This window comes from Pogona vitticeps, chromosome 1, assembly GCF_051106095.1.
Source record: "Pogona vitticeps strain Pit_001003342236 chromosome 1, PviZW2.1, whole genome shotgun sequence".
Taxonomy (NCBI): domain Eukaryota; kingdom Metazoa; phylum Chordata; class Lepidosauria; order Squamata; family Agamidae; genus Pogona; species Pogona vitticeps.
In genome coordinates, this window is record NC_135783.1 from 353,769,947 (window position 1) to 353,793,350 (window position 23,404).

General features: G+C 46.8%; 1 protein-coding gene across 1 annotated transcript; it reads left to right on the forward strand.

Annotated features, from left to right (window-relative positions):
• Positions 1-257: 257 nt before the first annotated feature.
• Positions 258-22,386, forward strand: CDKL1 (cyclin dependent kinase like 1). Its single transcript, XM_072986919.2, has 9 exons — positions 258-769; positions 11,601-11,722; positions 12,876-12,948; positions 14,820-14,910; positions 16,275-16,475; positions 18,061-18,143; positions 19,403-19,459; positions 20,564-20,719; positions 21,638-22,386. Exons 1-9 carry the CDS (start codon positions 602-604, stop codon positions 21,743-21,745), a joined length of 1,059 nt encoding a protein of 352 aa, XP_072843020.2. The 5' UTR covers positions 258-601; the 3' UTR covers positions 21,746-22,386.
• The last annotated feature ends 1,018 nt before the right edge of the window (positions 22,387-23,404 follow it).

Genomic DNA, 23,404 nt, shown 5'->3' on the forward strand with positions numbered 1-23,404 from the left:
GACCGTTCTTTCCTGCTCGCTTGTCTTGGGTCATCATCCAGTGGCAGCCCATAATTTGAAGAAGAAAAAGAATGGAGAGCAGTAATAGGAACAGGATAGAATCTGATGGCGAGGCCACTAAATGAGGAAAACCGTTATACATTATAAAGCCTGACCTTTTTTGAAATAGAGTGTCATGCTCGGCTGTTTCAAATGTATTTCAGTCGTGATTTTATATACAAGATTTGTTCTTTTTAAATATCAGTTCTGCTTACTGGTTTGTTTGTTTTTTTGCTTGTAAATAGCAGTTTTCGTTACGTCACGTTGCCTTGAGTCCTTTTTAAGAAGAAAGGCAAAATCAACATATTTTAATTAAATAAATTAGCTTGAATCTGTGTTAAAATCCTCGGAACTAAAATAAACGGGTTCTACTTTATTTGGATGCTTTTAGCAGCTTCCCAGTAACAAGTGTTTAATGTAGCTTGGGTTTATTTTACAGCGTTGGGAGGGTGCTGGCTTCTTTCATCTCCTGAAGGATTCAGACACCAGAAGAAATATCGTGAGTTGTCCTCGGACGTCGCCCTGACTTGGGGCGTTACTGCCAGAGAGCCTTTCTGTTATTATGGAGAAATACGAAAAGATCAGCAAGATCGGAGAAGGATCGTACGGGGTCGTTTTCAAGTGCCGGAACAAAGATACCGGGCAGATTGTTGCAATCAAAAAGTTCCTGGAATCAGAAGATGATCCTGTTATTAAAAAGATTGCACTCCGAGAGATTCGGATGTTAAAGGTAACTTCATTCGAGATCCTTTTTGTGAGATCCCGGTAACTTACGGCTGGCTCCAGATTTCCCGTTTTTCTGTAAATTCGCTGATTTTGTTGATGTGTTGAATTCACTAAGCAATGGGAAAAAAAAGGAAAAACTTCACCACGCTGCAGTATGTGTTTGTGTCACAAGCCTAGTGATAGGAGCCAGGTTTGGACCCAATGATGGTTGGGGGTGCTTAGTGGGTTGGAGCTTTAGGTACTATGAAGCCAGGGGGCAGGCGTTTGTCTCCTTGTGCCTCCCAAAACAGGGGACGGCCAAGACTGGCTGGAGTGTGGGAGGCTGATGGAGGTCTCATGCCCCCCAACGCTAAGCTGCACGCTGGTCCCAGAGGCGCCCTCCAGAAGCAGAGACGTGCTGGAAAACCACTGCTCCGTATTCCTACCTAGATAGCATATGGCAATGGGGACGGGGGGGGGGGTTTCACCACAAACTCAGAATCGACTGGATGGCACATCATGATTTGTTATTATAAAAGATCCTCTGAAAGTGAAGAGGCCCTTTAGTCGTAATAATTCTAAGTATTTGTTTCTTACATTGGGCTTACTCAAAGGAGCGCCAAGACTGTAGATTGTTGCTGGTCTTGTCTTTCCTGAGTCAGCAAAGCTGAGCGAAAACAGTCTAGAACTCCTGTCCTTGGAGGTAACTTTCCTTCTTGTTGAGAACCCGGGGCTCTTAGAAGGCATTCATTGACTGCCCACCCCACTCTGTTCCGTAGGTTTAGAGCTTGCAGGAGTGTTTCTAAGGGTTCATGGTTTTGTTTTCTAAGGTTTTGTTTTCATGCTTTTGTTGTCGTGAGCATGGTTGATGGTTGGATTCCAAAAGATCTGGATGGAGAATGAGTGCATGGAAAGCGCCCCAGATGGAGACCCCAGCTGCAATACAAGGAGATCTGCAAGCGGGATCTGAAGGCCTTGGGAATGGACCTCAAAAGATGGGAAACCTTGACCTCTGAGCGATCAGCCTGGATCACTGCTTCTCCCAATTTGAAGAGACTCTTGTCCAACAGGCCGAGGCCAAGAGGTAGTGACGAAAGCAGCAAAACCAGGGAGCTGGACAAGGGACAGATTGTATTTGTCTTCAGTGTGGAAGGGATGGTCACTCTCGAATCGTCCTCCTCAGCCACACTAGACGCTGTTCCAAGTCCTCCATTCAGAGCAGGTGACCATTGTCTCTCCGGACGGAAGGAGGCCTTCCTTCCTAAGGGCAGACAAACCCCAAAGGCTGGCAAGTGTTTTGAGACAAAAGGGAGCAAGCCAAACGAAATGGCTTGGTGAGCACAGAAATATTGAAAGAAAGCCTTACGACCAGAAGTATTTTTGCAGAGTTTTTTTCGGTTGCCCAGGGTTCCCGTGTCCTAGAGGTGAGGAAGGGCTCGGTTGGCTCCCTGAGCAGTCCGTTCCCACGGCTTCTCCCTGGTATGAGATTGACTCTCGCCTGCAAAGGGTGGCGTGCGTCATGTTCCCAGCGCCGCAGCAGAGTGCGTTCTGCTCCAAAGGAATGTGCCAAGGCAGTCCGGATGCCATAGGAAGAAAACCTACCGGATGCTCTTGCGTTTCTAACCAAGGAGGATGCTAAGCACCAGCTCCGGAGACTTAGCTGTCCAAAACAGCCATGTTGCGTTTGCACCACCCTGCAGTTTGCAAAAGTAAACCTTGCCCACCCTCTGCCAATCTGGCCGGTGGTGTTTTTCCAAATTTAGAAGCAGATAAAGTTTTGCTTTCCTCCCCTGGCTAATGCCCGGGTTTGAATGTGGCGTTTTGACTTGCAAAATGACCGCTCCGGGCCCTTCCGAGAATTGCATCACGTGGGAGACCAAAGAGAGGGACCGCTTGGCTCCGTCTCCGGAGTTGGAATCAAATCTTTAATAGGTGCCACATTTTGTACAGCAGTGCCTTGACTTACAACCATCCCAACTTACTGTACGACCATTTCGAGTTAACGACCAGCTCCGGCCGCAAAAATGTTGCTTCGACTTGTGGCCGGAGCTTCCACTTACGAACAGAAAAAAGGCAGGGGGAAAAGGCGGGGAATTCAAATTTGTTAACCGTTGGTGGGCGAAGAGGCTGCTTCGTTGTAGCTCTTTCGCCCCAGCGGTGGTCAGAGAGTGAGTGCGATTGGAGGAGGTTCGGGGCTGCCTGGTAAGGTAAATTTCTGCTTTTTAAAAAACTGTTCTGGGTGGGTTTTGCAGCGTGGTTTTGGGCTGGGGGGTGGATTTATGAACTTCTCAGCTAGGAGTTGTCTGCCTGTGAGTATCAGGTGTGAGCTTTCACACCTGTATAAATGTGGCGATAAAAAGTGCGTCGTGTGGGCAGTTGGCGATGGACGGATCTTGGGCCGTTCTAGCCGGCTGATGTGTCCGTGTGTCTCTCCTTCCCGTTGTCTCAAGCCAGGAAGAAGATAGCATTCCTGCCTCGAGCAGGGGGTTGGACTGGATGGCCTTGTAGGCCCCTTCCGACTTCACTTTTCTATGATTTCTATGATTCCATGATAAGAGCGAACGAGATTGGGGCTTCAGAGTGGAGGGGGGGATAGCCATCCTTTCCAGACTCATGCATGGATGCACGGCCTTAACACGCACACAAAGTTAATGTGGTGTGGAGGCTGTCACTTCAGTGTGGCGTCAGCCTAACCTCATCGTCTCTTTCCTCTCCTAAGGGAGAATGGATGCGATGTTGCGTTGAATCTCAACCGGCTTTCTCGGCTGAGGGCTTCTTGCCCTTTCTGTGCTTCTTTTCCTGTTCATTGAATCACAAACCGTCAACCAGAGCGTCCTCTACTCTTTGCCTCTCATTGCACGGCTGTCCTTTCAAAGTTCTGTGTTTTTAATGTTTTCTTGGTTGTTATTCATTCTCCTTGGTGCTTCTTGGTAGGTCACCCTACCAGTCCAAGAAACGCTTAGCATCCTGAGAGAAATCCACATTTCCGGTATTCCGCCTGTGTTGAAGTCCACAGTTCCATGTGCTAGTAGACTGAGCACCTATTGTATATGTTGTGGTCTCAAAGCCCTTAAAAACCGCTTGTGTTGACAGTGTTTGAAACACTGAGATCACACATTTATTATTATTTTTATTATAATAATAAAAATAATAGGTATAATTTTTATTATAATACAAATTTGCCGCCCAGAGTAGACTATCTGTCTAGATGGGCGGGGTATAAATAGATAGATAGATAGATAGATAGATAGATAGATAGATAGATAGATAGATAGATAGATAGATAGATAGATAGATAGATAGATAGATAGATAGATAGATAGATAGATAGATAGATAGATAGATAGATAGATAGATAGATGGATGGAGGGAGGGAGGGAGGGAGGGAGGGAGGGAGGGAGGGAGGGAGGGAGGGAGATAGATAGATAGATAGATAGATAGATAGATAGATAGATAGATAGATAGATAGATAGATAGATAGATAGATAGATAGATAGATAGATAGATAGATGGATGGATGGATGGATGGATGGATGGATGGATGGATGGATGGAGGGAGGGAGGGAGGGAGGGAGGGAGGGAGGGAGGGAGGGAGATAGATAGATAGATAGATAGATAGATAGATAGATAGATAGATAGATAGATAGATAGATAGATAGATAGATAGATAGATAGATAGATAGATAGATAGATAGATAGATAGATAGATAGATAGATAGATAGATAGAAAGATAGATAGATTTTTATCCCGCCCTTCTAGACCAAGGCAATAACAATGGTTCATGACAATAAGTGGCTGAGGATGTCTGAACATAATAATAGAAGTTGCAAGAAAATAAAATTGACATGGGAATGTTTCTGCTCATTTTATTTCCCGTTGCACAAAGTGTTGTGATTAATATGGTGAATAGAAGGATCCCGTTGGCTCCTTGAGTTTCCTAACAGGCACAGGGGCTTAAGGCCGTTTTGCCGGTCGGGTCAGGTTCCAAAGTCTATCTTTCCGATGCATCTCAAGAGAGGTTCCTTCCAATTTTCCACTGTTCCACTTACTTACTTCCTCAGGGCTGAGCACATCGCTGTCGTTCAATCTTTATGGTTACGGTCCAGGATATTATCAATAACAAAAATAGATAAAGGGATGGTCTGCTCCGTGATGGTTTTCTTGCTTTAAACACGGTTGTCCTGGATGGAGCAATAACTGGCCAAGCCCGCCGCCGATGGGAATGAGACCCGAGACTTTTGCAATTCCCCGCCAGCCCTCGGGGCGAAGGCCTTTTGTTAATAAAACACGAGCGTAGCACCCGCCAGAAGCCAATGTTTTACCATCTTGACGACAGGTTCGCTTGTTCTTGCAGAGATTTGGTTCATGGGAAGCTTTTTCCAATGAGCCTCCTCAACGGTACCGTTGGAGGATCTTTTCCCCCGCCCTGTTGAGCCGTGATATAGGAAACGGCCAGTGGCGTGGTCTCCATTTTTCAGGGGATCTCCCACCTTTTTCAGACTGCAAAATTAGATTTTTCAAAAGTTGGTCTGGGTTGAACGCTCTGCCCCTTAACTGCGGAAAGAGAGAGTCAAAATGGATCTCCTGATTAATCTGCAACCACGGGACATTTCTTGAAACCCAAATATTCATAAATATCTATCTTTTGCATGGGGGCGGTTTTCTGAGTACAAGCCACTGGTATGATTGCCTGCTTCTTTTCACTGCCCCGCGTTCTACGGAAGGGAAATGTGCTCTATCACGAAACGGGGTGACGCTAGCAAGAGGTTACAGGGGGCATGAATAAACTTCTGCGGTCATTCCTCTCATGTATTCAGTGCCGTTTGCTTGATTCATTTTGCATGGCCGGTTGTGTTTTTCAGTGTGTAGGGTTTAAGGAACAGGAACACAAGACTCCTTATCTCATCCCTGAGAGAGTTTCCGATTTCAAGAGGGAACCAAGCTTCTGCTTGAGAGTGGTTAATTAATCTAATTAGTTTTCTCAGCTGGCATGGCCACATAATATAATTTCAAATGTGTGAATTCCCAAACAGCTCTTAATACTTTGCTTACAGCACAGAGGCAAAGGGATTCTGCTTCTCTGAGCTTGGTTAATCAGACAGGAAAGTTCTTTTTAAATGCCATTTTGAGAAACATACCACTTGCACGGTGTGATGCAAAACAGCTGGCAGAATTTTAGAAAAAATATTTTCGTTTCAGCTATACATCCCAGCAGGGAAAGTTTTGATTTATCCCTTCCCTGTAAATTAAGTTACATTTGAAGGCGTTGGGGCTTGAAATTTATGACACCATTTTGGGGGGGGCGTGATGGAGGAGGGATATTCCAATATATTTTTAAAATGAGAATCTGACAGGTATATCGGAAGGTCTAGTCAACGGATCTCTACGAGTTTATGATTCCCATTTAGGGCGAGGACTTTAGAAGTCTCTTTGCTGACGGCTGGATCAGAAAAGGAGTTGAATTCTCAAGTCAAGTGTTTTGAAACCTGGGGAATTTCTTTTTACGGGATTGGATACCGTTACAGCAGTATTGTCAGTGAAAAGGTTCAGAAGGTTTTTTTTTCCACCCCCTATTAATATTAATCCCTTTATTGGTGGATTGTTGCATGAAATATTAGCCAACAGCTTGATGACAAAGGCAAATCGTAGTGGGGAGACGGAGCAGCCCTGTGCCTTGACCTGAGGGATATTGACAGGAGGGGAATCTATGTCATTAATTTTAATTAACACCTTTTGTTTGGAAGATAAAGAACCGAGCGCGGAGAGAGACCCGTCTCCATTGTTTGACGTACTTCAAGACATAGAGTCATTCTAGTTTGCTAATGGCTCTAAAAGCATTGCCAGGAGGCAAGAGTCTGGGGGAGAGAAGAAGATTTAGTCCCATAGGACGTCACAGATGTTCCGGGGTTCTGTGTTCAGTTCTGGACACCGTCCTCGAAGCAGGATGTCAACAAAGCTCAGAGGAGGGCAACAAGGATTAGGGGGCTGGAAGCTAAGCTGTGTGAGGAGGAAAGGCTGAAAGAATTGGGTATGTTTACCCTTGAGAAAAGAAGATGGAGGGGGAGATAGGATAGGACTTTTCAGATATTTGAAAGAGGGGCAGGATCTGTTCTCCATCATGCCAGAGTGCAGGATATGCAACCATGAGCTCTCAAGTTAAAGGAAGCCTAATTTCGGTTGAACGTCAGGAAAAAACTTCCTAACTGTTAGAGCAGGACGACAACGGAACCCATGACCTCAAGGGGAGGTGGTGAGAACTCCCATCCTGGAGGACTTTATGAGAAAATCGGACCACCCTCTGGCAGAAATGCTTCGATTTGGATCCCTGCCTTGAGCAGGGGAGGTTGAACTTGATGGCCTGCCTTCTCTAACTGAATTATTCTATGATTTTATGAGATAATAATCTTTATGTTGGGTAGAAAATTGTCCTGTGTCGGACAAAGCATAATGGATCCTTTTTAATGTAATTTGGGGCAATGGGACCCAGTCTGTCTGGCAAGATCCTTGTAGAGAACGCTCGGCATCTTGGCTAATCATTGTGATGGGATGACACGGATCCATGTGGCTGGATTCTTTGCCGGGTGTTGAAATGAAAAGAGTTTTCACCTATCAATAGGCATCTGGAATGTACCTTCTATTTAAGACCCATGAAAGACACAGGAGAATTATATATACTATATTTTTCTGTGTATAAGACTATACTTTTGTCTAAAATCTTTAGACTACAAATTGAGGGTCATCTTATACATGGAAGTAAACTGAGGAGAGAACAAAAACAAGTGGAGGGGAAAGCAGGGATCAAAGCGATCCTGCAGCGCTTTGATCCCTTTCCCCACACCCTTGCTAAGCCCCACTTAGATTTCTTAATTTTGGATTAGAAAAGTGGGGGCATCTTATACATGGAAAAATACAGTACATTTTTTTTCCTAGAATACACAGTTATAACCATTTAATCCAGGGTGTTGATTAGGTTTCAGTTGTTTAATTGTTTTATCTAGTTCATTTAGAGGAAATGTGCAAGAAAGGAGAATGCTGTATTGTCTGAGACTCTCCTTTTTCATCATATCAAATTTTAGCAAGCTATTCCTGCCCACCAGTTATGATCAATATCCTTTTTGAACAAGGCCAGCTACCGGTTCCATCCTTTTATGGGAATCGTGGCTCTGTTCTTATCTGACTTCATGAAGAAGGTAGAGGAATAGTAAATAAATCCGGGGAAAAAGGACCCCCTTAGAGATCATAAGGAGGAAAGGATTGGTCGTTTTGTCACCCACTTCTTTTCTCCCCAGCGCCTTTGGGGCTTGCTTTGATGTTTATTTTTGGTGTTTTTTTTTAAAGCCCCAGCGCCTTACGGCTGGGCTTGCTGTGCACTTTATTATTATTTTTGGGTTTTTTTTTGCCAGAACGGATTAATCGTATTCTCATGCATTTCAGTGGGAAATGGTGCTTCGACTTACGACCATTTCGAGTTACGTCTATCTTCTGGAATGGATTATGGTTGTAAGTCGAGGCGCCACTGTATACTGGAGAGATATAAGCAAACATGGGAAGTAGCCAGTGTCGGTTGCGTTATCCTTCAGGGATCGGCTGACCCTTCCTAAAAGCCGTCTGTATGCCTGTTGGTCATGGAAGGTTAATTGTGTGATGTAGGAAGGAGTGCTTTTGCTTGACAGAGGTATCGGGGATCATACCACCATAGACAGGATGTGTGCATCATGTCACATGCAGAAGCGCTGCAAGTTGGGCTCGTTACGCTGGCGCCTCTGTTCACAAGTTCAAGATTTGTGTGGCCATCTTGTGGCCATCCAGACTTCGTTGGGCGTTCATTCCCAGCGTCTCTCACCTTTGGTTGCTCTGGCCAGGGCGGAGGGGCCTTGGAGTTCAGCAGCACATGTAAAGGCCAATCCTGAGGGAGATGCAACTTCTGACTCGAGAAGGGCACAGATCGCTGGTTCGTACTGGTCCATCCATCAGTCCAACAGGCATTACAGCGCTTCAGAGCCCTGCCTCCTCAGGCAGAGCCCTGCCTCCTCAGGCAGAGCCCTGCCTCCTCAGGCAGATGCCCATGCCAAGGCAGCCACCCGGCTTCCCTGCCCCACTTCCTCTAAGCTCTGCCTTTTGAGTGGATGCGGTTCCTGCCCATCTCAATTTCCGACATCACGTTCTAGATGGGTGGTATACAGCTCTAATAAAATCAAATAAATAAACCAAGCTGGCCCACAGAAGGTACAGCTTTATCTTGAGCATCACTGTTCCCGTTCCCTTGGTGTGATGTTTCTGTTAGATGATGGAATGTCAACGATACAGACCACAAACAAAACGTGCTGCTGGCCATCAGTCTTCTGTATATAATAGAGCCGACGTGGACGTTGAGTTATGGCCCATTGGCCAAGCAAACAAGATTTGCAGAAATGGTCTTCTCCAAGATTCGTTGGCCCTGGCCCTCCTGCAAGCATGCGGAGGATTTATTTTAAAAAATGTGAAAAGTATTTTAAATAAAATATATAAAAGATGCTTGCTGACAGCCCTTATCTGAGAAGGTGCACAAGATCTGATGGCAGGACCAGTGCCCGTGGAAAGATGGATGGCCATCCTGAGCCGCCCAGAACGGTCCGCGCCAGAGAAGCCACGTGACCCATCCGTCTTCGCTTCGTAGACCCGAAGCAAACAGGAGAAGAATGGAGGAGGCGAAGCCGCTCAACAAACCGCCCTGTCCTTTTGCCAAAGGGCCTTTGCCGAACGGTATTGATTTAACAAGTGCAGGCCTGTTCCACCGTCTCTCAAAAGCACTTCCTCCTCGGTCAATAGTAACCAACTGTTTGTTTTGCTAATCGGAGAAAAGCAGGGGAACAGCCAGGAGGGGAGGCTCCTCGGAGAGCCAGCCGACACCGCTCTCCATTCACTGGCAGACAACCGGATTCCTAATGGGTCATTTTTCGGCCGTGTAAACAGTGGCAGGACAAAAGCTTAGGCAACAGACATGCCACGATAGCAAAGAGGAGAGTGATTAAAGAGGCGCCCGTTGTTTATCTTTCTTTCTTTCTCCTTTTGAGGCTCCTGTTGTCCATGTTGGCTACCGACTCTTATCAGTAGCTGTGTGTCTTTCCAACACCGGTAGCTGAGAATCTCAAGACTGAGGGTGTTGTGGGCTCCACAGAGGGGATGTGGTTGGGGAAGCCTTTGTGGTCTCGACCGGCCGAGAGGTCTCGCCTTTTCTTTCTAGGAAGAAGAGGACAAGCTTGAGGGGGTGGCGTGGCATGGCCTCTAGACAGAGGGGGTGTGTCTTCTGATTTTCTAGGTTTACGTTTGGATTGGCACTCTCAGTCTCTTCCTTCATACTTCTCTGCCACGACAACTTCCTGTTTCATCTTTCTCCTCCGTATTAGAGAGGCGGAGGCGGATTTTCTCAACCGGGGAAACCATCTGTAATTTTTGACTAGACGGACTGATTTACAAATGTTGTGTCCCAGTCTTGGAACATGTCGATCCATTGTGGCTCTGTGAACCCAGGTTACATCTTTGAAAACTGCCGTAAGAGGCAGAGTTAGAGAAAGTCGTTTGGGTGACGGGAAGCTCGTTTCCTTGGAAGGTGGAAATCTTGCATTGGTTCATCCCTAATTGCTATATAGAAGATGCCAGCCATGGGTGTTCCTGGGGTTATGCAGAGTGCTTTTCTGTGCTTGCCCCACCTTAGGGGTTTCCTTTGGACTTCTAAACAATCGGGCCTCCAGGAAGGAGCTTAGAAATTTTTATTACGGGCCAGAAGGGAGCAAAATGGTGACCACAGAGCATCTCCCCCCTCTTCCAACAGGTTGGGGCGTATGACCCTCCAGAGAGTGGTTCCCAACTCCATGAGTAACCCAGGTATTCTTCGACTGCAGTTCCCAGAATCCTTCACCACCCGATGTGCTGGCCGCGATTTCTGGGAGTCGTAGTCCAAGTACTCTTGAGTTACCCGAGATTGGGATGCCCACTGCTCCAAATCATTCTGCATTTCCCTTGCAAAGGGTGGAGACAGAAAGATTATGCCAAGAGGCTCAAAAATTTGAGCCTGTATCTATACCCCACAACAGGTATTCAGGGCGGATTTGATTTAAATCAAGTCAGTTTCAGTCATGATTCAAAGCATGATTTAAATCCCTAGTCAGTAAGACTCTATTTCAATCATGATTTTTAAATTTAAAGTCTCATTCTTGCTGGTAGTTACAACCTTTGATATTTGCAACCAGATGAAGACTTTATATTTAGAATAATAACCTGTCAGATTGGTTAAAACAGCTTTATCAGGAAAGATTTTAGTTTAATAGGTTAATCACTCCTATTTGGAGATCTCCTTAAATTGTTTCATTTAACTAAAATAGTATCATTATATATAGCATACATACATATTTGCTTAAACATCAATGTGTTCATTATTTATACATAAATGTGCAGAATAACAATGGCGTTCAGGTCTTTTCCTGAACTTTCTTAATTTTATACCATTTTTACTGTGAAAAGGTGCAAGTTTTTCTTGAAATCATGGGAAACGGGGGAGGTGCCAGAGGATGGGAGAAGGGCCAATGTTGTCCCTGTCTTCAAAAAGGGCAAAAAGGAGGAATCTGGGAACTACAGACAGGTCAACCCCACTTCCTTAAGCTCAGCCTCTTCCCTTCCTGGATTCTGCCTAAAAATAGCAGACAAAAGTCCTTGGGCACCCTCGCAACGTGGTTTGGAATCTTTTACACCCCGCTCTTGAGAACAGAGAAGAGCGTCTTTGGGGCCACGAGGGAGAATGGGTGGCAATTTTAAAGAGAACAGGAGATTCCTGGGCACGAGAGACTAGAACCAATTTTGCCGTGCTGTTGTTTTCCAGCAACTGAAGCATCCCAACCTGGTCAACCTTTTGGAGGTTTTCCGGAGGAAACGGAAGCTTCACTTGGTCTTTGAATACTGCGACCACACGGTTCTCCATGAACTGGACAAAAACCCGCGCGGGTAAGTAACCTGTTCCTCGGAGGGCTCCGTAGAAGGTGGGGAAAGAGAGAGAGAAAGAGAGAGAGAGAGAAGGCCACAGGGAACACTTGTAAAAAGTTTTTACAAGTGTTCCCTGTAAAAGCTTTTATCACAAGGGACTGAGTCCCTAACAACTATTGACGCAGCTGCGGTGCTTGGTCGCCCTGGACGAAGGGATGCTCGCGAAGGGAATGGCGTGGGAGCCCCATGTGCCGAGGGGATGAGGTGGCCAAGGTGGGAACGTTTGGAGTGATGTTTTGGAGAGGAGGTGGAGAGAAACCTCTCAGCTGAGGACTCTCAAAGAGCAGACACGGAGGCCTGAAGAAAAATGCGTCTGGCTCCCACTGTGTCACTTACACGCCTCATGTTTTTCAAGAAAATTGAAGGGGATCTAACGTATTTCTTCGTTTATTTGTAAGCCAACAGTAGCCCAGACCAACCGACCAACCCAGTGTGAAACTGTGGATGCTGATCCCATGGATACAAGGGTCCTACTGTACTGTCTACAGACATAACCATTAATTTCCATGATTCACGTACTGTGTAAGTTTGCACGGTACACAGTTTAAACTGCCCAAATTTGGAGAACTAGCATATGGCAACTCTACTGATAGATCAGTATCTGCCTCTTTTATCCACATCCTTGCCCCGTTCATATGTAAAGCCAGGGGTCAACTGGACGTCTTTTCTTTCACAAAACTCCCTATGTGGGGAGGGGGATAAAATCATCCTTCCCTTTAGGTGTTTCTATCCCATAGACAGTGTAACTTTCAAGAGCAAATTACTGTAATTGGAGAAGTGAGTGTAAGCATTTCCTGTGAGTGACTTGTGTGTTAAGACACTACCTACGCTGACTTCTTAACCTGTGGCAATTTGCAGCTGAATGTTACGCCACTTGCCGTTGTTCTGGTGGAAATACGCACAAAGATTCTAGCCATTACATTCTCTAAACAGCTCATAGTTAAATGTCAACACTTAAAGATGGTAATTTAGCTCAGTATCTTCCTTTGTGTTTTGGGGGTTAGAAAGAACAAAAGAACAGAAAGAACAAAATTATAGTAGCCACATATTTGTGGGTTTTTTCTCTCCTTTCCTCCTCTTCTTCTCCTTTTTTTCCCCTTGATTATTTTTGCAGGGTCCCGGAACATCTTGTGAAGAGCATAACTTGGCAGACGCTTCAAGCTGTGAATTTCTGCCACAAACACAATGCAAGTAGCTCAGTTTTTCTTTTCCCTCCGTCTGCTTTGTTGCTACGGAGCAGCCTTCCCCTCCCAACGGCCCATCGGATCTGTTGCACTGCAATTCCCATCCTGCCGATGATGGGTGCTTGTAGTCCACCACATCTGAAATGCACCTGGAGGGGTAAGGCTGCTCCCCTACGCTTGCTTTGAATCCTCCTTTATTCAATAACACCTTTCTCCTTTCCAAGGAACCTCTGATCTGCAGAAAGGTTTCTGTTAACATCTCTGAAAATATATCACCCGTATTTTTATTGCAGGCCTCCGTTGTTTCTTTAGAGGAAAGGGCTTAAATTCAATGCGGCCTCTCTCTTTATTCTTGGAGGGCTATGTTCTTCAGAAGATCTTTAGGAGATAAGGAGCGTATCTTCTCACATTAATCAAGCCTCACCCCCTATAAACACGGAGGGTCCAAAAATCTGGGCGTCCACCAGGAGAATCCAAGATTCCTAGAACTGGAGTTTGCTCTGGCTCAACATATGGCATATAAATATGTCCAGTAAGATCTTCTCTCAGACTCAGATGTATGTTAGTTATAAAAAAGTGAGAACATTGCAGGGCTGTTTTTGTTGTTGTTGTTGAACCGCTTTTATTTATTTATTTATTTATTTATTTATTTATTTATTTATTTGATTTATATCCCGCCCATCTGATACATCTATACCACTCTGAGCGGCTAACAACAATATTAATACAATTATAGCAACATAAAATAAACATATCGATTAACAAACATAACGTAAATCATAAATAACAGATCGAATGGTTGGCTCATATTCAGCTTTTGATCTGCAACAGTTCCAAGATCCTTCGTGAGAAAATCGGGCCACCCTCCGTCCGATCTGCTTTGATTTGGAATTCCTGCCTTGAGCAGGGAGTGGGTTGGACTCGATGGCCTTTTGGGCTCCTTCCAACTCCATGATTCTAGTATCCTACAAAGGACACCAAGATTTTTAAACGTACCTTCGTTAAAAAACAAAAACAAAAACGAAGGGAGACATTGTTTTAAAGGTCAGGTCTTAGCTGCTCTGTGGGAGCCATGTCTGAGTTTCATTCATCATCTATCAGGATGTGAAAAATTAAAATCTTGCATTTAGTAAAGTGGGGTGGGGTTATTGTCTGACTCCTCTGGAATCCAGATGCTGATGATTAGAAGCAGAGTTAGCGTGGGGTGGTGGTGGTTTGGAGAGAAGATTAACGGAGAGGTTAAGTGTTCACTTCTTTGTCTTTCCCAAATGCACGAAGAATTCCAGTCTTTCCTCAATTTTGAAGGAGGCCAACCTATGGAAAAAACAGGGTCTCACTTGCAAGTGGTCTGTAGCAAATTTGGAAGCTCAGATATTCGTCATGATAATCCCTATAGCCAACCTCACCTCCCCAATAGGGAGACTCCTGAAATATGCAGGTCCTTGGATCACTTCCTCCCAACGCGTGGGGAAGCAAGTCTTTGAATCATGGATTATTTATTGTTTATTTATTAATTGCGTACCACCTTGCTGCTTGCTCTGGGTGGTCTCCAGCAGTAAAATAAGCAGGCAAAATACAGCCAAATCCCACCCAAACCCAAAATATATGTGATATTGGACAAAATAAAGGTTACAGGATGTAATTGTCATTATAAGACTGAATGGCCGACAATTATAAGGGGAGGCTGCTCAGGCTTTTAATGGCCCATTCAAGACCAAACCACCCTCGCCTATTTTGCATTGCAACGGGTTAGCTTGCAACAAATATCCTGGTTCTGGGTATTGCAAAGAACGGAAAGGATGCGGGGGGGGGGGATTGGCGCATTCTTGATCTCTTGTTTGATGGTGTCCTTCCTCCTCCCCCCTCGTGTCCAGTGCATACACAGAGATGTGAAGCCGGAGAACATCCTCATAACGAAGCATTTTGTCATCAAACTCTGCGATTTTGGATTTGCTCGCATTTTAAGTAAGTGTATGGATCCGAATTCAGCGATCTGTCTAGCCGACTGGGTTCCCCCTCTTCTCCAGCCACCCCTCTCCTCTCTGGACGGTTGCAGGACCTTTTGGAAGAGATTTAGGGTGATGGAAGGGGAGGTAAGAATGGGTGTCGCTCAGAGCCTCTCGCTATGGAGCCAGGCGTCAAACCCTGGTACCCCCAGCTGCATTCCAAGAAAGTGGACAGCTGAGATCACCCATCCGGGTCATCTACAGATGATGATGTTGCATGCCTGGCCACTTGTGTGGCCTTCAGCAAACAGCACGGGGATCCTGCTGCACCCCCCCCCAGAAAGAAGGGGTGGTAAATCACTTAGGAATATTTTCCCTAAAAATCCAGGGAAGGGAATCAACTGGACAGTCCATAATTATTAGGGAGAAGGGCAGGAGATGTACTGCAGCTTGAGCAGAATTTCATTTCTCTGCTGCTGGACAGAACCATCTTTATGCTTCACGATCAACTGTCAAAATGAGACTTCTAACATTTCCATATGCTCTGTGTATGCTGCACATGCGTGTACTTCCATGCACTTGTGTGTCCCCCCGTGTGAATTACAATCACGATTTGAAATATGCCCTTTGTACATGACATAGAGACATCGATGGAGTGATTTGTCTAGATGTTGGGATATCGAGAAACGCACACCTATACATATTATACGGTAGGACACACACACCCCACTACCCAGGGGATCAGTATCCACTGATTCATTTATCTGCTGCTTGAAAATACTAAATTAAAAACCCTCTTATATGTAGTGTTTGTAGAAGGAGTTGCTGTGTTAGTCTAGGCCAGCGTTATAGGTGAAAACAAAATAAAAATTATAAAAAGACTAAAACATGGTGGCCCTTTAAAGAACCAACCACCCGTTGGGGTCAGAGATTATGCCATGCCTAGCGTTTGAAACGTCGGTGTTTACAGCCCATCCCTGTTCATTTCAAGGAAATGTAGTCCCAGCTGCAGAATCTCGCCACCCAAAAAGCAGAACATCTGAGGTGCAGCCACTGCAGAAAGAGCCTGTTAAAAACAAGCCTCTTATAATGCCCGGGTTCCCTATAAAAGCCAATTTTATTTGCTCTTATAAAGGCAAATGGCATTTCCTTTGGGAAGCCCAGTTCAAAACACACATAGCTCTCTGCACACCACGAGGCTAAAAGGTGGGTGTCTCCTGCTCCATATTTATGGATTTATTTTTCTTGTACTCTCGTTCGCCTTGCTGGGATGGGACAAAGGCGAACGGGGAGTCGCTAACTGATCCTTCTCCTTTCTCCTTTCCTTTCTTTGTGATCCTTCCCGGGGACATTCTCTCTCCCCCCCCTCCGCCGCCTTCCCAGCTGGGCCCAGCGATTATTATACCGATTACGTGGCCACGAGGTGGTACCGTTCCCCGGAGCTCCTCGTCGGGGACACCCAGTACGGCCCCCCCGTGGACGTCTGGGCCATCGGCTGCGTCTTTGCTGAGCTTCTGTCGGGAATCCCGCTGTGGCCGGGGAAATCGGACGTGGACCAGCTTTACCTCATCAGGCGGACGCTGGGTAAGGAAACAAGGGGTGCTGTTCTCGGCATAAGACTCCCCTGTGGGGGGCCTGCAGGATGCCACGCTCCCCCCCCACGTAGACCTTTCCTCCATAAAGTGTTCTGCGCACCGTCTGTCTGAAACATCTCTTGCACAAAAGGAAGGGTCGGGTCTCCATCCCCCACCCCATCCCCCCCCAAAAAAACATTGGGGGGAGTTGCATTTTTAGGAAACTCCCCCCACCTGAGTAAAATGGAAGTCCTACCTTGTCCAAATTCTTAGTGTGATGTAATGGGGTAGAGTGATGGACGAGGACTCTGCAAAAGAGGGTTCGAATCACCGCATGGCCATGGAAACTCCCTGGGGGTGTAGAACTGGTAAAACCGACCCTGAAATAGCTCACGTACCCTGAAAGCCCTATTAGGGTTGCTGTAAGTCGGTTCCGACTTGACGGCAGACCACAGACACACCCCTTGTTGTTCCAAGGGGACGGCTTTCCCTGTAGAGCAATGTACAATTTAATACTGCAATTTATTAGGAGTGGACGCTTTCCCCTTTTTTCTTCTGACTGTACTTCTAGGGCTGAAAATTATTCATTCAGCACCTTATTCAAGGAGTAGCAAGCCCAAGCCAGCTCATGTATTGCATTGGCCATGCTTGCTGCAGCTCAGCAATATGTGCTCGATCGTCCTTGCCAGTGCTCAGATGGTCTTTCCTCCACCTTGGCTGCTGGATCTTAAGCAGCCTGAGCCCTTTTGCCAGATGACCCTCTGGCCTTGCTTTGTACAAACCACTGATGTTCTTGGATTCTCCACGGCAATTCCCCTCTTCCTCCCCACTGGTGTGATATTGCGTTTCATGTTAATCCTGTTCTATAACATGTGAAGTGTGGTTTACCTGTTCTTAAAGCGTTTACAGAGGGGTGGAGACAAGAGGCAGCTGACAACCCTGGTGGCCCAACCACGGCTGCTCTAGAGTAACTTCACCTCCTGCTGAAGATCAAGCAAATGGCATGGCTGTGAAATCTAAAACCCTAGGGTTTTTGTGAGGTCTGCTTTCCGAGTCTGAAGGCAACAATGAAAAGATTGTTCAGGGCTATCTGTTTTTGGCCGGCATCCTCCTGCGTAGTTCTGCCTGCACAATGGGAACGTAGTCATTAACAGCCGCTGATGGCGGCTGACCAAGGGCTTCCTTATTTGATTTCAGGGGGTGTGACTTTGTCCCATTGCCTGTGAATCATGTGCACCCTCAATTTTTTTAAAAAATGGAATCCTTTAAGAGGTGGCAGTTTTCTGCCAACAGTGATGTCATTCCCCCTCAGAGGCAGAGCTCTGCAACAGGATGTGGCGGGTCTTTGGCGTAACAACAGCAAAGGGAAGAAAAAGGGAACACTGGTGTAGCCACTCTGGAAGACAGGCTTCCCCCCCCTACCTTGGGAAGAAGTGTTGGGCCAGCTGTCTAGGTGTATGTGCTTCTTTTGTGCAGAGATGTTGCGCTTCCTTTCCTGTGCTGTGCCAACCGGAAGAGTCTTTACAGTCTTGCGGCTGCTGCCGCCAGTGGCCCCTTTGGGCTAACGGTCTTCTCCCTTTTCTCCTTGTTCGAAGGGGATCTCATTCCAAGGCACCAGCAAGTTTTCAGCACCAACCAGTTCTTCAGCGGGGTGAGGATCCCAGACCCAGAAAGCATGGTGAGAGAACTTTTCCCCGGCCTCCCTGACCACCCCCCCACGTCCTGCACAAATGTCTCCTCTCTCTGAAGATGGGGGTCCTCGAGCCCCCTGGGTTTTGTTTTGCTTCTCAATGCATTTTCTGGCAAAAAGACTGGTGTTTATGGGGTTTTTTGTCTCAAGGTCCACAGAAAGGTTACCTTTGCATAACAGCCGCTTGGAGACGCAGAGCATTGCCGGGGAACGGACAGTTGGCTAAATTATGGCTGGGTCTGAGAGAAGGGGCTCTGGAGACACGTAGCCATGGGGAATCCAAAGACTGGCATCCACATGGAGAGCGCGCGGGGCGGGAGGGAGGATGACGGTTGGAAACGGAACAGAAAGCTGCAGGCTAGTGGAAGACTTAAGCGACATTTTGTTTAAGCCTCTCATCATTCCTGGGAGCCATTCCTTCAAAGAGTGTGTGTGAGTGTGTTTTTACTGACCGAGTCTCCTGGCACAGTGGTTTGAAGGCAGGACTGCAGCCAAAAAAATCTGCTCACAATCGGGATTCAATCCCCGATAGCCCTCTTGAGGTTCACTCAGCCTTACATCCTTCCAATGGTTGGTAAATTGAATACACAGTTTGCAGTTGGTGGGGGAGGAAATACATATCCTGCGTCATTAAATTATCAACTGCTCAAGAGTGCTTTAAGAGCCATCGAGTGGTACCGAAGCAGAGCACTTTGCTTTGGTTTTTTTTCTTTATGGTGTATGTCTGTGTGATGCCTACCTCTGTGAGAGATGCCTCCGTCTCATTCCTGCCCTGAAATGCCTGGAGAAGAATTCAAAGCAGTGAGGGGACATTGGGTGCTTCCAGATCAGGAGAGGGCAAAAGGCAACCCTTCAAATGTTTTTGGACTACAACTCCCATGTTTCCTAGGTAGCATAGCCAAGGGTGAGAATGCTGGGGGTTGTAGTCCCAAAAAACATCTCGAGGGTCACCCGCGGCTAACCCTGTTCTAGATGGAAAGTTCCTGTCACTTGCCATGAAAAGGCAGTTGGACAGCTGTTTCGGTTTTGTTTTTCCCTGAAACTTTTTTCTCTGCAAAAAAATATAGACGGCAAGCACAAAGGGAAAACATGGAATTGTTGTGTGTGTTGTTGTTTTTTTTGCCAGTTTAAGATGCTGGTTCTAGTTCTCCTGCAGACCTCAGAGAACGAGGCATTTCAAAGCCAGGATAAAATTGACATTTGGGGTGCCCCTCTGCTAACGGGAGTGTTCTTCTTTTCTCTCCTAGGAGCCTCTAGAAATGAAATTCCCTTCAATTTCTTACTCAGCCCTAGGACTCATGAAGGTGAGCAGGAATTGCAAGAGAGCTCAGAGGGGGTTTAGGTCCCTGGCAGCAGAGCAGAGGTTGGGAGTTCGAATTCCCCCCTCGCACTGGGCATCCTTGACAGGGGTCTGGACTGGACTGACCCACGGGGTCTCTTCCAGCTTTGCTGTTGTAAAATTACAAGATTGATTTGCCTGAAGTGCCGCTGGTTTTCGATTAGCACAGGTAGCAACATATTTGTGCAGAGACCTACACAGGTCCTTGTGTCAACAGAAGATCCGATTTAGAGTGGTCTGGCGGGCCAGATAGGCGGGGTATAAATCAAATCAAATAAATAAAATAAAAATTTAACTGCAAGAATTAAAAGCTTCAAATGCAACCTGGGGGGGATGCATTTAACACACAGCCTGTGGCCTTTTGAGACAGCTTGCTCATCTTACACCTTTCCCTCCCACCGCCAAAAAAATCTTCCCTCCCAAATTTGGTCACATTTCGTGACATTCGCCTGGAGGAAGGTGTACGTAAAAGTTTGCCTCTTCCAAATCCTTGTTCTCTGGCGTGGCTCCGTGGCAAGAGGCCCACTGGGGACTTGGCGGCTGGCCTCCCGACTCCGTCCTGGACTCCTGTTCACTTCACAGTCAGCCCACATCTCCCCCACGTCTCTTTTACAGAAATAAATCAAGATCGAAAGAGTGCCTCAGATGGGGAAGGAGGGCGGAGGACTGGCCTTTTCACCCCTCCGGTATTTGATCTCTAAAAAGCCAGGACCTTTGAATCAGGGGACGCTTTATTTGGCAGCTCTCCGCCTTCATGGTGTACTGGGCAGGACTCTGGAGACGAGGGTCCTCTGTGCTCTTGATGAATAACAATCCTCAGGTTGCAATGTTTCTGACACAGCTCAAGGAACCTTTGGGTGTTGGGAGCCTCATCCGGACGAGGAGATTTTCAGTGGCCCTGCAAGAAGCTCCCACCACGCAGCTCCCCTTCCTGTTCCGGCCTCTGTAGCAAGTCCGGTCCAGCCTCACAGGGCCACGCACCCCTTTTGGGAGCTTTCCGCCCTCCTTTTCCCCGAGTCCGCGCGTCTCCTGGGCGCTTGCCACCCTCTTTCCCTTTTGCTTCCTTCAGGGCTGCCTCCACATGGACCCCGCCGAGCGCCTGACCTGCGAGCAGCTGCTTCAGCACCCTTACTTTGACAGCATCTGGGACGTCGAGCTGGGAAGGGAGCGTGAAAGGTCCATGACGCGCAAGCCCACCCGGCCCGCTCGGAAGCCCGTTCCTGGGGTAAGGTCCTGGGATAAGGGGATGCCGGGCACGCCAGGGAGGAGATTGGCGTTCACACGTGAAACGGAGCTGAGCCCTTACAGGACCCTCCGCGTGTGACTATGCAGAAGCCCCTTTCTGAACCTAGTAGATGCCCTTTAGGGAGAAGTGCCCACGCGCAAGAAAGAATATCTGACTGAGCCTCATGGAAAAGTTAAAGGCTAAACCATTTCATTGGCGCTGCGAGTGCGAGAGGTTCCGGGGCCATCTCGTCTCTTCAGCCTAAGGCTTTAAAGGCAGCTACGGGGCCCACTCGGCCCAGGTCCCCAACGATAGGCACAGACTCCCAAGCACCCACCCGTCCGGTTCACGTGTGTGTGTAGCCGCGGCTTTTCGGAACCCCCTGCATGGCCCTTTACTCAGAGGTCTGCAAAACTGCCTTCCTATGAGTTACTTATGTACATTTGTAGACAGCACGACCTCCCTTTACTCATGGGATCCATATCCACGGATTCAGTGATCCGTGGTCTGAAAATATTACAAATATTAAAACAAAAATCCCATATATAAAAATAATTTTTAACCATGAAGTTCCCAGAACTGGCCAGTAGAGGATGTCTGAGACCATGCCTGGAAGAGCATTCCCCATGACAATAGCATTTGCTACGATCCACATTTTTCAGCATCAGTGGGGCAGGGTGGGAACTAATCCCTGATGGATCAAAGGGTCGGCACTGTAATCCACCTTCTTCCCCTAACTGGGACTTAAGGTGGCTGACAAGAAGATGATAAAAACGAAAACACACGTTGTCCCACTGTAAGATTAGAGCACGGCACCCCTCGTGCTTTGTAAGCAGGCAGTAAATTACCCCCAGATCCTCCTCTAAATCAAACAGGTCTTGACCTGCCAGTGGAGTAACTGTTTATTCTTTGCTTCAGTTGCAGTATCTTCCCCAGTTAACCAGCAGCAACATTTTACCTGCTCTGGATAATAAAAAATACTTCTGCGGCACAAGAAAACTGAATTACCGTTTCCCGCACATCTAGGAAAGCAGATCCCTGCAGCCTAGCCCGCTTTGCCCTGGACCGTTCTGGTGCTTCCAAGATGGACTTCAAAGGAAAAAAAATAAGGGTGTGCATCAATCCAATGGAACGGGCGTAGCCATGAGCCACGAAGCTGTTGCTTTACAAGCGAGCACGAATCCGATGAAGGCTTGGAAATGCTTTGGTTCAGCATCACAGGCAGCTCTTCTGGACTGGAGGGGGGGTGGCTTTGCTTTGCTTTGCTTTCGAAAAACCACGGATTTACCGGGCATGATTCGGGACTCTTTGGAGTGATTGTATGATCTATGGCGCAATCTTGTCTGTGTTGCCAGATGGGAAGAAAGGGATCCAAGGATGCCATAATTAACACAATTTGTTCACAACATTCCATGGTGTCAAAAAAGAAATGAGCCAGAGGACTGACTGGGTTGTGTGGTCTGTCGCCTTGACCAGCTGACCCTGCAAATGCGAAGGCAACCCACAAGACCAGCCATTCAAACTTTTTCTTGGCTTGTCTTTCCAATCCAAGGTGGAGAGAAACCACCGATTCCTCATTATTTAAAAAGAATCGGTTGGTCTTTATCCCTTGAAATCCCAGTCCGTTCTTCCCAACACAGTTGGGATTAAAATGAAATTGGAATGCAGTGTTGATCACCACATATTATCTATTTGTAAAGAGATTATATGACTTGTACAGGTTGAATGCCGACAGAGGTGCAACAGTTAGGGAGCTGGTGGAACGGGGCTTCTGTCTTGACCGCCTCCCCCCCCTTACAGCAGGCCCCCTCCGGCTTCCTGAGAATGCTACCCGGAAGATCAGGGACCACGCTGAACGGTGCAGCAAAGGAAGAATCCCCAAAATGCAGGAGGCGTGCCATTGGTAAGCAAACCCTGCCTTCGACGGGAGGGGAGATGGTTTTCCGTGAGAAACAAGACTGTAGGCTGCAGACTGCATCTCTTCTTGTGGGCTTCCGCCAAGCACCATCCTAATTTCTCACCAGCATCGACCAGTGAGAACCATGGGGGAGATTGGGGTAGGCTTTTAGGTCCATAGCGACTTCAGGTCTTGAATAGGCCACATCTGCTGGAGAGACACTATTGCTACCCGGCAGCAGCTACTCTTGCCATATAGAGCGTTGCTTCCTTTGGCCCCCGGTACCATTATGGCATCACCTCTGTTCGCTGCAACTTGTTTGGAAATTAATAGTCTGTCGCCCGATAGAAGTTATTTGCTTCCTGTCCTTGGACAGAGAGAAATCAAAGACCACTTGGCAAAAACAGGCATATTTATTGTGTTTGCAGGATCCGTGTGTCAACGCAGCTGGCTCATAAAAAAAACATGTAGCCAAGTTCTGTGACGCTGCATTTATGGCAAAATGCTCAGGTCTTAGCCGGTTCTCCCTCTGTCCCTTGCGTAGAGAAGAGTTAGCTGTCTTAGAACTCTGGATGATGCATATCTCATCCTTTTTCTGATTCTCTCTTAATGTGAGATACCTGTGTTCAGAAACATTACGTCCTATGCCTCTTCTAAGGAACTGATTTGAAATCTGTCCCAGAAGCGAGTGCTGTAATTCTACTACAAAAATACCCGTATTTTTCGCTCCATAAGACGCACCTTTCCATAAGACGCACCAATTTTTTAGGAGAAGATAACAGGAAAAT